Consider the following 13,483-nt stretch of genomic DNA (forward strand, 5'->3'; position numbering starts at 1 on the left):
AAGTTTTGGCTCAGAAGGGAGAAACTTATCAACTTTGGTTTCTATCTTGTCTAGTTGTCTTCCTATGACAACTAAGCTTTGGTTGGTGTAATTATTTTGCTCAATTAATTTTTTATCATTGTCTTGGCCAGCAATTTTGAAGGGGGCTGCAATGACTTTGGACGTGCCATAAGGAATGACTATTTTTTCAACTAGGGGGTGACTAGAAATAATTTCAGATTGGTCTTTTTTTACCCATTTTTCTTTAGTTAAAGTTTTTAACTCATTTGAAATATAACGGCTTTCTACGAAATCAAGGTAACAAATCTCAACTCTAGCAGATCGCATATAATCTTTCCAAGCATTAAAGATTTTTTGTCTTTCATTTTTATCAGAAATTATCATATGGTAGTTATCTTTTCTAGACTTATGCTCAAGATGATGAAAGTGATCATCTAATTTTTTTCCAATTAATCTTGAAAGGCTTGGATTTCTTAAGAACTCTTAATTGTTGATCTAACACGTGGGCAGTAATTTCACTAGCAAGGAAATCTGACTGAGTAGGTGAAGTAGGAGGGGACTCAGTTTTAGGCTCATTTTGAACTGGAAGAGCTGGAGGAGTTCCGTAATAGGGATGACTTACTTGGGCTGCTTTTCTTAGGGATTCCAATTTTAAATCAATTAAAGCCTTTTCTATTTCTAGATCCCTAATATCGGTAGAAGAGGAAGCAGTGAAAGAATGTCGAGCAGGAACATGTCTTTTAGATTGGCTTGGTGTAGGCAACTGTTGCACCTGGATATTAGATTTAGGTTGAGCTAAAGGTTCGCGTTGATTTCCAAAATTAATTTTAACTGTACCATCTGGATATTGTTGAATAAAATCTAAATTATTTATACTTCGTTGAATTGGTGGAGGTTGACTCTCAGTAACTAAAGTCCAATCAACAGGTAAACTAATCTCGGGCCACTTAACTGTATGTGGGATCCTAATGTTAGCATCAGGTGTGCAACTTTGTATTAAAAGTGTTTGATCTTTAGGACTCTTATTTAAAGCTTGAAAATTCATATTAGTGCCTGTGACTTTATAATAAATTCGATAAACTAAGGCTAAAGGCTATGTACCTGGAAGAACATTATAACCAGAAGTCTTAATATTCAAAGTTAAAATCTTAAGAATATGTGGATCATTTAGACTTACTGTGAAATCAGGGTAGCAATCAAAATGGACAGGGCCATTACACAGACTTGACTCAATCATTCCAAGAACACTATCATTAAACTCAGTAAATCTAGCATCACGTAAACATAACAGAATAGAAGCTTGCAATCCTATCTGGTTAGAGGCTTAACAGCAACTTGAACAAGGCCTATGTGCAGGAAATTATTACCATCTTGTTTATGTTTTTTAATTGACTCAAGATTAAGTAATTGACACGACTCATGTTCTTTACTTAGGGCATAAACTTGTTCTACTGTCTTAACAGTAGAATTAAAACTAGAAAAAGAACGAAAAATTATATGTAATCTTGTTGTTCTGAGGAAGTTCTATGTTTGTATTGGGGTTTGTTTGTCAGACTTTACTCCCTCCCTCAGTTTTGGAAACTCCACATCCCTCCTAAGATCAAGACCTTTCTCTATTTCCCTCTTGTTTGTTTTCTCTCTTCTTCTTCGTCCTCTTTCTTTCCCTTCTCTATTCTGTTTTTGATAGCAGCTAGAGATTGTTTCCTTTTCTTTCTTTTCAATTTTTTTTCGCTGGGCTAAAGAAAAATGAAAAAGAAAAAAAGGAAAATACCTTGTGGAGCGATTGCAGAAGAGAAGAATGTGTGGTCGGCGTCGTTGATGGCAAAGGATGGAGACAGACCTTTCTACTAACCAAGACTGCAGGTACATTACAGCGTAATAAGTTCAGGGTAGAAAAATTGAAAGAACAGAAGAAATCTTGGAACCATAAACAGTGGACAGAAACATAGAAAATTGATAGGAAAATAAAAAAAATTATGTTAAAAGAAAACATCTTGAAACTCTGTTTTTTTTGTTTTTTTTTTCGGAAGTGAAAAAGCAACACAGAATCGAGGAAAACAAATTCAATTTACAGGGATGCACAATGTTGCACTCTTGGGATTGAATTTTCGTTTGGCCTTAGAGACAGAGGGAGGAGATGCCTAATGTTGGGTTGTGTGGATCAATTGGATTTGGGGTTGAAGCTTAAGAGAGAGAGAGAGAGAGAGAGAGAGAGATCGTGAGATTTGAATAGGTGGTAGTGTTGGCTGTTCGTTGGGTTGTAGGAAAGAGGGGGTGGATTGCAGTGGGTGAGTAAGAGAAGGGACCTTGAAAAGAGCTTTGAGTTGCAACTTGCAGGACATCCGTTCCCTAAATTCATCATGATCAACAGTTTTATTGAGAAATGGGGCAGAATAATCATGATTTTTGTTCTATTTTTTGAAAATCAAATGATTGAAATCTATAAAGGGCTAGACAATATGATTATAAAAAAATAAAGCATCTTTTGGTCCGAATCTATTTTTTGAAAATTTACTCACACATGTTTTCTTTCTCATGCACACACATTTCTTTTTCTTTTTCTGATTTGATTACCATTAGCCAACCCAGGCAGATCAAGTACTGTATAATTTTACTTCAATATCACATTCTCTCGACCCAATCAAAGTGTTTCTAGGTGCCAGCCTAAAACCTTCAAATGGGCCCAAATAACATTGTGTACGTACATGAAGCAATTACAGTGATCAATTATATATCCATATCAGAATCTGGATATTCTACTTCATCTTCATTACGGAGACTGCCTTCTCTCAGGAAAGGAGCGGTTGCACCCTAAAACAAATGCAATTTGAGCTAAATTAGATGAAAATTAAAATGCAAGTAAAATTTGGTCACTTTAAGCAAGTATATACAGGCAAAGAGAGAAGCATGGGTTACTTGGAAGATCATGCCGAACATCTCCAACGCTTCAGCGCGTAACTTTAGAACATCCTCCGGCACAGTGGGTTCATTAAGTGTCTGAAAAGGAAAACATTATGTATCAAATCATTTCTCTTCAAAGATATGCCTGCGCCTTACGTGCGGAGTTCTTTAGGAGTCTGTCTCTAGGAAATAATGAGAACTCACTGCATGGGAGACATTTGACAAAGTTATCACAAGATCAAGCATAGCAGCATCCCATCGTATACCAAATGTTGGAGCTTCTAAATCTTGAATAATACGCGTCCGGAAGCGATCTTGGAAGTCTTCAGGCTCCATCATGTCTTGTTGTAGAACTACACGTTCAGCCTCTACAAATTCAAACAAAGCGTGAGTTTGGCAATCCATTCAAAATAAATAAATAAGATATATACAACTCATTTTTCATTCGTATTATTATTTAGACCACATTTACTAGCGATTTTGCTTTATTAGAGAGGTGCTCGGTAGACGTAGTTCAAACAATTTTATTCTTAGTTTCAATTTAGTCCAAATAGTAGAACTCTTTGATATAGCAGAAATTGCACCTTTAGCTGATCCTATTTGTGGCCTCATCTCGTATGCCCTGGGACCCTTATTCTCCACCCATCCGTCTAAACCACCAAACGCACGCTTCTTTCCAAGTTCTTGTCTGGCCTTCGCCCAGTAAACATGGCCGATTGAATGTAGCATATACTCGCCACAGGCTGGAAAAAAAAAAAAAAAACAATTAATATACGTGCCAATATGAATTGAAACAATCAAAACCAATTTGAAAGCATTGCCATATTTTCTGAAGAACGCAGGCCGTTTTGTGAGTTCAATACAAGAGAGTTTAAGTTTTCATTTTTTAGGTAATTGATTATCAAAAGTTAAAAGGGACTTTTTATATTACTTTTTATCTTGTATTGTATAGGGAAAAAAAGAGAGTAAGAAACTAACCAACGGTTGAGAGGGTTCGTGCTTCTGAATCTACCCATTTTACAAACTCATCCTTACGACCATCAACAAATGGTTGGATGCGATCTTTCATAAACTTTATAAGTTTTTCCTCCCTTTCCTTCCGGAATGCCTACACAGAAAGAGATTATAAAAATAAAAAATAAAAAAGTAGGTGGAAAATGGATGTAATTTTTAGAGGAAAGGAATTTATCAAGCACATTGAAAGTAAAAAGGCATACTCCCATCTTCTCTATTGCCTTCTCCTTGCGCACTTCAAGATCCAGGGTCTCTTCTTCCATTTCAAGAAGTGAATAGAAAGTATTCATAGCAAATTGACCAATATAATCTTCAAAAGGTTCACTCCCGAACATAATACAATATGTAGTATCAGTGTGTATCCAGTAGTCCCTGCCAAAACGACAACGTAATTTCAATGTAACAAAAACCTGTTTCGTGTTTGATGTATTGTGTTCAGGAAAATGCTAAAGAGACCACATTTATAAACACATTGTGCACCTCTTCTCTAATAGAGGTGAGACCTATTGTATAGGTCGGTTCCACTATATTAAAGATGTGGTACACAATGTCGTCTCTTTATTATCACCCATTAGTTCATTACAAAAAATACGTCTGTGTAAAACTCAACATAAAAAAGAATCAAACGAAAGCAAATATTTTGGAAGCTGCCTTTGCAACTATATGTCTTTCAAGCAACCTGAAAATAGTTATCAAACGGACCCAAAGGTGGTTAATTTTATTTCTAAGTTTGGACAAACTTACTGTGATATGCATAGCTTTCCATGCTTCCCAAACCGTGCACGCGTGGTAGGATCACTCAGAACCTGGAAGGCTTCACCAAGTGCCTTCATGCAGACGATAACCAGGAAAATGAGCATCATAAGATTATGCTAAACCCTAGAAGCTACCAAACTTGACTCACATTCAAGTTGGCATCAAATTTAACTCTCTAAATCTCGGATATAATAGCTTACCCGAAATTCTTCGGCAGCCTTGGGATCTCCAGGATTTTTATCCGGGTGAACTTGTGTTGCCTGGAAAGAACACATCAAACACAGTAGATAGATGCTACAATAATATTCTTCAAAGTGCCTTATTTTTTCAAACGTGAGAAGGAAATCTAAGAAAAATATATCAGAGTACATTTGCCTAAACAATTTGGGAAAATTGAGAGGTTTGAATTTGATTATTACCTTGAGATAATAAGCCTTTCTTATCTCAAAATAAGGGGCGTCAACATTGACGCCCAATGTATCATAATACCCAGTCTCCCTCACCATGCCTATCAGATCACAAGATTCACAACCTTAGCACACAAACAAAACACACTAAATCAATTAAATGGGACATTTTTTTTTAGAAAAGAAGAAGAAGAAAGAAGTATGCTGCCAAAAGGAAAAATTAATCTTACCAAACGAAAGAAAACTTTGAATCTTGTAACTTATGTATGCCACAGCTCAGGTAACGAAACACAGTAAATGGTAGAGAGAATGATGAGATGAGGGATATTTACGGTGTAAGAAAATTGGGAAAAAAAACGTCTAACTGTCTAACAAACTATACCCAACCTTTTAGGTGCTCCATGATCCGTAATTCCCGATAGAATAGTATAGACATAGGAAGTTTATTTCCAAGAAGTTCAATCCAGGAACTAAACGGACCCTTACACTTATAGGAAGAAGAAAAATAAAACACACAAGGTTATTCATTATTTTGGCGCCCTCCAAATGTATGGTTTTAAACTTTTTGCCGAATAACCTACTGTGTGCCAAAAAATTTCAAGCAACGTTTTTCCCCAAACTCAAATACGACCCGTTACACAAATTGCCACACTCCTCTTCGCTCCAAATTCATCTTCATATCTGGATTTCTATCCTTCATACCGGACTCATTAGGGACGAAAGCCTCGCGAAGAACGTAGCCCGTAATGTGTGGGGAAAATTAACATCCTTGCATAAAACCGTAGTGTATATATAATGAGATAAGACACTGCCTAATAGGGAGCTGCCACGCAGGAGTAGAGCACCATCTCTCATTTCTGTCAATTTGTCAAACAAATGGAGATCACCACCATGTCCCAAGCCATGCAGCTCCATGCCCAAATCCTCAAAGCAGGCAACCATCAAAACCAAAACCTCTCAAAGCTCTTTACGTTCTCTGCTCTGTCTCCCTCTGGAGACCTCTCCTACGCCCGTCTCATTTTAGACACATTCCCTGCCCCAAACTCTTACTACTACAACACCATGATCCGAGCCTACTCTCAAAGCTCCGACCCGATTCAAGCCCTCCTTCTCTTTCTACCTATGCTTGAAGACCCGACCCACCACACGCCCCGTCCCGACAAGTTCACATACCCTTTCCTCCTCAAGTCCTGTGCCCGTTTGAGACTGACCCATGAAGGAAAACAGATTCATGGGTTGATAGTCAAGTCGGGTCTCGAGTGGGACCGGTATATCCAGCACTCATTGATACATATGTACTGTTTGGGTGGCGAGTCGGGTCTTGCTTATATGATGTTCGACAGAATGCCTGACAGAGATGTGGTGTCATGGACCTCAATGATTGATGGGCTCGTTGAGAATGGTAGGCCCATCGAGGCAATAAGGTTGTTTGAGCAAATGGTGGATGATGGGGTGGAGGTGAATGATGCGACGGTCGTGTCGGTTTTGAGAGCTTGTGCAGAGACAGGGGCGTTAGGCGTTGGGAGGAGAGTGCATGGGGTTGTTGAAGGTAGAGGGATTGGTTTGAAGGCTAATGTTAATAGTGCCCTTATTGATATGTACGCAAAATGTGGGTGCATAAGGAGTGCAAGGCAGGTTTTGAATGACATTGTGGACAAAGATGTTTTTGCATGGACGGCTATGATATCGGGCCTTGCTAGCCATGGTCATTGTCAAGATGCTATTGACTTGTTCAGTAAGATGCAAGGTTTTGGTATTAAACCTGATGAGAGGACAATGACTGCAGTTCTATCGGCATGTAGGAATGCAGGTCAGGTGGCAGAAGGTTATGCATATTTGAGAAGTATGCAAAATGAATATGGAGTTAGGCCTACAATTCAACACTATGGATGCATGGTCGACCTCCTTGCTCGAGCAGGTCATTTGAAAGAGGCTGAAGAGTTCATCAGAAAAATGCCCATTGAACCTGATGTGGTTATGTGTAGAAACTTGATATGGGCTTGCAAGGTCCACAAGGATACTGAGAGAGCCGAGCGTTTGATAATACATCTTAGGCAGCCAAAGATGGGTTCAAATGATAGCGGAAGTTATGTACTTATTGGCAATGTGTATGCATCAGCGGGAAAATGGCATGACAAGGCAAGGGTTAGAGAATTAATGAAGCAAAAAGGACTAGTAAAACCTCCAGGGTTTAGTAGGATTGAGTTAGACGGAGAAATTCATGAATTTGCCGTAGGAGATTCAGGTCACCCGGAAGCAGAAACAATATACAGAAAATTGGAAGAAATAGAAGACAATTTGAGGAAAGAAGGGTATGATCCAAAGCTTTCAGAGGTTTTGCTTGAAATTGATGATGAGGAGAAAGCTTTTCAATTGAGTCACCACAGTGAGAAGCTTGCTCTTGCCTTTGGTCTAATTAGAACAAGGCCGGGGTCTGAAATTCGGATTGTGAAGAACTTGCGATCTTGTGAGAACTGCCATGCTGTTATGAAACTAATTTCAAAGGTATACCAACGAGAGATAATAATGAGGGATCGAATACGATTCCACCATTTCAAGAATGGGGATTGCTCTTGCAGGGATTACTGGTGATATTCCATTAGGAATACCATTTTGATTGGTAATTAATTCTTTGCATTTCCAAATTTTAAGCGACATGTATACCAACCGAGTAACCTCATGACCACCTGTTCCTCAATCATCATGAGAGAACTCAATGGAACTGAGAGGGCAAGAAACCTGATGGGAAGAAAATGAAAGCATATAGTTGGAAATTTGGGATGTACATGGTTTACTTACCTGTGTTCTCAACGAAATTGCATACAGGCTATAGCAGATGCCTAGAAAGGAATGTCTCCCTGCTACTAACAAAAGGCCACATTTCAGGTAAGATTTAGCTGTCACTGCTCTTCATTTATGTCTTTATACAATTTAATCCACCATTGGGTGCATTTTACTGCTGTCCATGTAAAATTGTAGAAAGCGTACGCATCAAACTACCAAACCAGAATATTTATGATGAAGGAAAGGTTAAGTATATTCACTTTGTCAGAGATAAGTGTGAGCCCATGGCATATATGCCATTTGAAGAGCCAAAGGAAAAGCTCTGCTAATAGCATAAAAAAGCCCGGTTGAACTTTTCTAATTGTATTTATGACCTACAGAAACGAACAGTGTTGTTTAAAATTCGCTAGATAGTTGATTCGATGCAATCCGGTCTCTGAGCTTTAGCACTGACTACTGAGACTCTGGGACAAAACCCTAGAGTTGTTGTGGCAAGCCAAGGTTCGAACTGAGATATGACATTGAAATAGAGCTCTAGTTTACTTACTATCGGCCACCCCATTAGGGTTTGAGTTTTCATCATCCCAGAAATGTTAAATTTGAACCATTGACTGCCGGATGTGGATTTGCATCAATCCTGAACACTAAAAGAAATAAGTAAATCTTCCTTGTTTTCTCATGGATTCTACTTCACGTAACTTGCTTGGTGAATTCAAGGTTTCAGCAATGGTAAATCCTCTCAAAGTAGTTTAGGACCTTTTTACACCCTTCTTTTTTTCATTTTCTAATGGATAAAGTTTTGGGACGTCATCAGAGACTTGTAGGATATCAAGTACATTAAAAACCAATTATCTGACTCTTATACACACCCAGGTAGATATCATATAGTGCAGAATCTCGCTACTTGCACGATTGTAGTTCCTGATTGAAGCATTTTCAGTATAAAATAAAAATATTCTGATTGAAGCATTTCTAAACTGCTAAAAAATATATATAATTCTCTTATGCAAACGTCCGGACGTTATTATCGGTTCCTTTAAAATAAATAATATATATAAGAAACTCTGCTTCTGCAAGTGCACAACCACCAAGTGATTAGATGCGCATGTCATTTTATTCCTTCCTTGCAACATCTTCAATCATATTTCTATTCTTCTATATAAATATTTGAAAGCAAAAATGTCTAAAGATATGGTACTTGAAAGCAAAATGAATTCCAAAGATTGGATAATAAAGAGCGAGATGGATCATGAACACATATTATATTGGTAATCAGTTGTTAAGAATAACATCAATAGAATTAATAAATCTTTGACAAGCATCAAAGTCTTATATCACAGCCTATCTAACATGATCAACATAATTAATTTAAGCTTCCATTTTAAACAACACTAATCTCCCACTAAACAAAATCAAAGAATTGAGATGCCTTTTTCGCCCTTTTGCCCAAATCCATGTGAGCCATTGAAAGAGCATGGCTGGCCACTAGCTCTCACCATTTCTTCACTGATGCCTTTTAAGTACACTTCTTTCTCAACATGCAATCAAATCCAAGCAGAAGGGAGATTGGCAGGTGATTGCATCATCCTTGTTCCCTCTTTCAGAAGATGGGTCTATACAAGTACATTGCACTTTCTTTTGTTTTGGACTGAAATAATAAAAAATAAAACCTAAAATCACCGACTTTTCATGTATCCCCTTATTTTCTTTTGAATTTTGATCCGAGTTCGATTTAATTAATTGGAGATAGGTATTGTGGCATAATTCCAATGATCTGTTAACCCGTTAAGTTAACAAAATAAATCTGAATTTGGTCTAATTTGATCCGATAATGAGCCGGTTCGATTTGATATAATATTTTTATTTATTTTTTATTTACTATATATATATATATAGAGAGAGAGAGAGAGAGAGAGAGAGAGAGTGGCATAGTATACTAAACTCATACACACTACACGGATACAAAGATTCAAACTCAATACCTTGCCTAAGGGAGTAAATACTCCAAATCACTACATTAGTGGGTCTTTTGCAAATCGGATATGAATTTAGTTGTGAATTATCCGTCGAATTATCGATTTGGATTGGGTTAAAATTTTCTTAAAATTAGATCACCCAATATCTGATCCATCTCCGGCTTCTTTACAGGTCTACCTTTACCTATAAACTTGCTTGAATCCTCTTGAATTAACCAAAAAAGGGATGAATTGAACACATAACCTCAAGTAGAGGAGTGAATGCTCAAACCACTTGAGGCAAAGTTGCGTCCTATGTTTAGAATTCTTCATTCTCCACTGGTCCCATCAAGAATGAAATATAAGGAAGGGATGTCAAGAATGTATATTGTTTTGCCTAAGAATATAAATTAATTTTCAACAAACAATTCTCTTGATCAATTATTAATTATAATTTTCGATTACTTTTCTAAGGATCCCAAGTCTCCGCATTTAGCATATACGTATTTACACGCATTTAAGTATTTAATTAATCTAATGAATTTGATCAATCCATGTAACCATAATTGTATTAAAAAAGAAATAAATTTTTTTAAAAAAATTAAAATAAAATTAAAATTAAAAAATTAAAAAAAAAAAGCCTCACCCCTTTGCACCATATCCTTTTAGTCTAATACCAGATCTGTGTCTTTCCCCACAGATCTGACAATCTCCTCAATGAAGTATAGAGAGGCACGTCTTTGACTTCAAGTTGCAAAATTTTCACAAATCTATAACTCAAATATGAATTGGCAGACCAAAAAGCATAAGCAACAAGAGGGATGAATCTAACACATAACCTCAAGTAGAGGAGTGAATGCTCAAACCACTTGGGTCCTGTTTGGTTCACAGAACGAATTTGAAGAGAAATTATTTTCCATATTATTTTTCAAGGGATGGAAAATAGAAGATTCATTTCCCATGTTTGGTAATATTGGGAAAGTAATTGGGAGATATCACTTTATTTCCTTTTCCATATTTATTTTGAGTAGGAATGGAAAACAAAGTTCGTATAAATTTTCAATTATAACCATATTAAATCAAATAAAAAAATGCATTTAGTAATTCTAAATTGTTAATGACGACAAAATGGTCATGAAAAATATTTATTTAATATTAGCTCATTTTCCCAAACTTTCCCATGAGGAGGAAAAACAAAACCTAAGTTGGGATGATGACTTTACTTTGCCCCACTACTTTCCCATGGGCCAGACAACGATTTCTCATGCCTGGACTTACCAAACATGGGAAAACAATTGATTTCTCATCTCCAAATCTCCTTTCCCATGAACCAAACGGAGCCTCGAGGTAAAGTTGCGTCCTATGTTTAGAATTCTTCATTCTCCACTGGTCCCATCAAGAATGAAATGTAAGGAAGAGATGTCAAGAATGTATATTGTTTTGCCTAAGAATATAAATTAATTTTCAACAAACAATTCTTTCGAGCAATTCTTAATTATAATTTTCGATTACTTTTCTAAGGATCCCGAGCCTTCTCATTTAGCATCTACACATTAACATGCATTTAAAAAGATCTTAACCATTTAATTAAGGAAGATTCACTATTATACCAATATGGGGGCCCAAATTATAAAAATACCTCATATGAAATGGACTTTAGAAATACACCCAAAGCTCATTTACAACATAACAAAAAAGCTTTTAACTTCATATAAATTACAAAACTACAATCAATTTCTTAAAACAAGCTCAACCCTAAAATCTCATAAAAATACTCAAAACACTTAATATGGCATCAAAGTAATTTAATAATTAATATTAAACTAGCCTCCCTGCACGCGCTTCCGCGCCTGCAAGAGGCTTTTTTTTAAAAAAATTTAAATTTATTTTAGAATTAAAAAAGATAATGGGTAGTTGTGTTCCCTAAAAATAGGATCCATTATCTGCTTTTTCTTTTTCTTTTTCTTTTTTTTTAAATATGAAAAAGTGTGAATTTACTGTATTATCCTCATTTAATTAATAATTTGAATTCTTAATGTTTGCATTAACCAAGGGCATTTTCTGGTATTTTGAATGTTTCACCATTCTCTGCCTTTTGCTTTATATATATAGATTCAATAAGGCCAGCTGTCTTTTTTTGGATTTGTTTATAGAAATTCAATTGTATATGATTTATTTATAATATTAGTGTTAGAAATGGATATATCACTAAATGTCTCTTTAATTAATCTAATGAATTTGATCAATTCATAGAAAAAACCTCACCCCTTTGCCCCGTATCCTTTTAGTCTAATACCAGATCTATGTCGGTCCCCACAAATCTGACAATCTCCTCAATGAAGTATAGAGAGGCACGTCTCTGACTTCAAGTTGCAAAACTTTCACAAATCTAAAACTCAAATATGAATTGGCATACCAAAAGGCATGACGTACCAAATTTTCCAAAGAAAAAAAGAGAAAATTTGAATTGGCTTAATGGGTAATTCCTTAATTCTTTCTTCACTGCCCACTTAAATTAGAAAATTTGTTGAATTTTTGGGACAATTGAACAACTTGGGTTTCTGGGCCAACTCCTTAATTATTTCTTCACTGCCAATGAAATTAGAAAATGCGTTGAATTTTGTGGACAGTTTCTTCATCCATGCTTTGGGTTGATTCTTGGTCCTTCATATTTATCATACTTCTTCTAAATCTTCTTTAGGGCCAATAGGCATGAGAGAAAAGAGGGGACACTTTGGATAGATAAGTGAAAACGATAAGGTGCAACGGGTGATTGTTTAGTCTAATAGAATTATTATGACGTGAATGATTTTAAATGCGTGTAAATACGTGAATACTAAATAGAAAGACTCAAAATCAATTTTCTAGGACCTCCCGATATTATTCTCTCCACTTATTTGCCAGTACAGCCTTTATGTTTATTACCACAGCCATCTAATTTCCTGACTTCTATTTAAAGAAGATAGGAAGTTGCATGTATATGTCTATTTGACAATTACATCGATGGGTCCTTTGCGCCTACTTGCAAGTTTTTATATTCTTCAACCTAATTTTTAGGTCAGATATATTCTTCCACCTTATTGTAATAAAATAAAGATAAAAGTGATTGTGATTGACACCTCAGGAAAATCTTCTTTTCAGAATAGACAATTTTGTTTGAGTTTAGTTTTAAAAAACAAAGATTTTTTCAAGCAAGATTAATGACATGTTTACTAATTTATAATTGAAGAGAGGAATTGAATTGAAAAATTGTCAAAATTCGGATTCCCATTAAAGCTGTTTACTAAACTATCTAAAAATCGGAATATAAATGATATTGATTCTCTATATGTTGTTTACTAAAAGACTTATAAAAAATTCAATTAAAAAAGAGAGAAAAATTTATAAGCTTAACAAATAACTTTACTTCTTCTATTATTATTTTTTTAAATATGAACGTTGGTCATCTCATTTCTTAGTTTGAAGATATTTTATTCAAGTGCGTCGACAGGATCACCAATTAAACTTGTCTTATATTTGAGCACATAGTATTCCAAGTCTAATCATTTAGCTTTTCTAATTTAAAAAAGCATATGATTTGACAATAACACCTCAGTTATAACACAACAGAGCTAACTTATATATTATTTAGTGCATCCTCTAAGGCATATGAATGTCACTTTCTCA

The 13,483-nt window shown here is 35.8% G+C and overlaps 2 protein-coding genes across 2 annotated transcripts; one reads left to right on the top strand and one right to left on the bottom strand.

Annotated features, from left to right (window-relative positions):
- Window positions 1–2,714: 2,714 nt before the first annotated feature.
- On the bottom strand, window positions 2,715–5,352 carry LOC117638758 (chaperone protein dnaJ 10-like). The gene is made up of 10 exons (XM_034373865.1): window positions 5,309–5,352; window positions 5,091–5,179; window positions 4,872–4,931; window positions 4,660–4,742; window positions 4,119–4,287; window positions 3,880–4,009; window positions 3,486–3,644; window positions 3,106–3,269; window positions 2,917–2,997; window positions 2,715–2,811 (listed from the first exon to the last, which is right to left on the bottom strand). The coding sequence occupies exons 2-10, from the start codon at window positions 5,175–5,177 to the stop codon at window positions 2,728–2,730; spliced, it is 1,017 nt and encodes a 338-aa protein (XP_034229756.1). The 5' UTR covers window positions 5,178–5,179; window positions 5,309–5,352; the 3' UTR covers window positions 2,715–2,727.
- Window positions 5,353–5,913: 561 nt separating this feature from the next.
- LOC117637755 (pentatricopeptide repeat-containing protein At4g21065-like) lies at window positions 5,914–7,968 on the top strand. Its single transcript, XM_034372753.1, has one exon. The coding sequence runs from the start codon at window positions 5,955–5,957 to the stop codon at window positions 7,668–7,670; it is 1,716 nt and encodes a 571-aa protein (XP_034228644.1). The 5' UTR covers window positions 5,914–5,954; the 3' UTR covers window positions 7,671–7,968.
- The last annotated feature ends 5,515 nt before the right edge of the window (window positions 7,969–13,483 follow it).

Source organism: Prunus dulcis, chromosome 8, assembly GCF_902201215.1.
Source record: "Prunus dulcis chromosome 8, ALMONDv2, whole genome shotgun sequence".
In the NCBI taxonomy this organism is placed as follows: Eukaryota; Viridiplantae; Streptophyta; class Magnoliopsida; order Rosales; family Rosaceae; genus Prunus; species Prunus dulcis.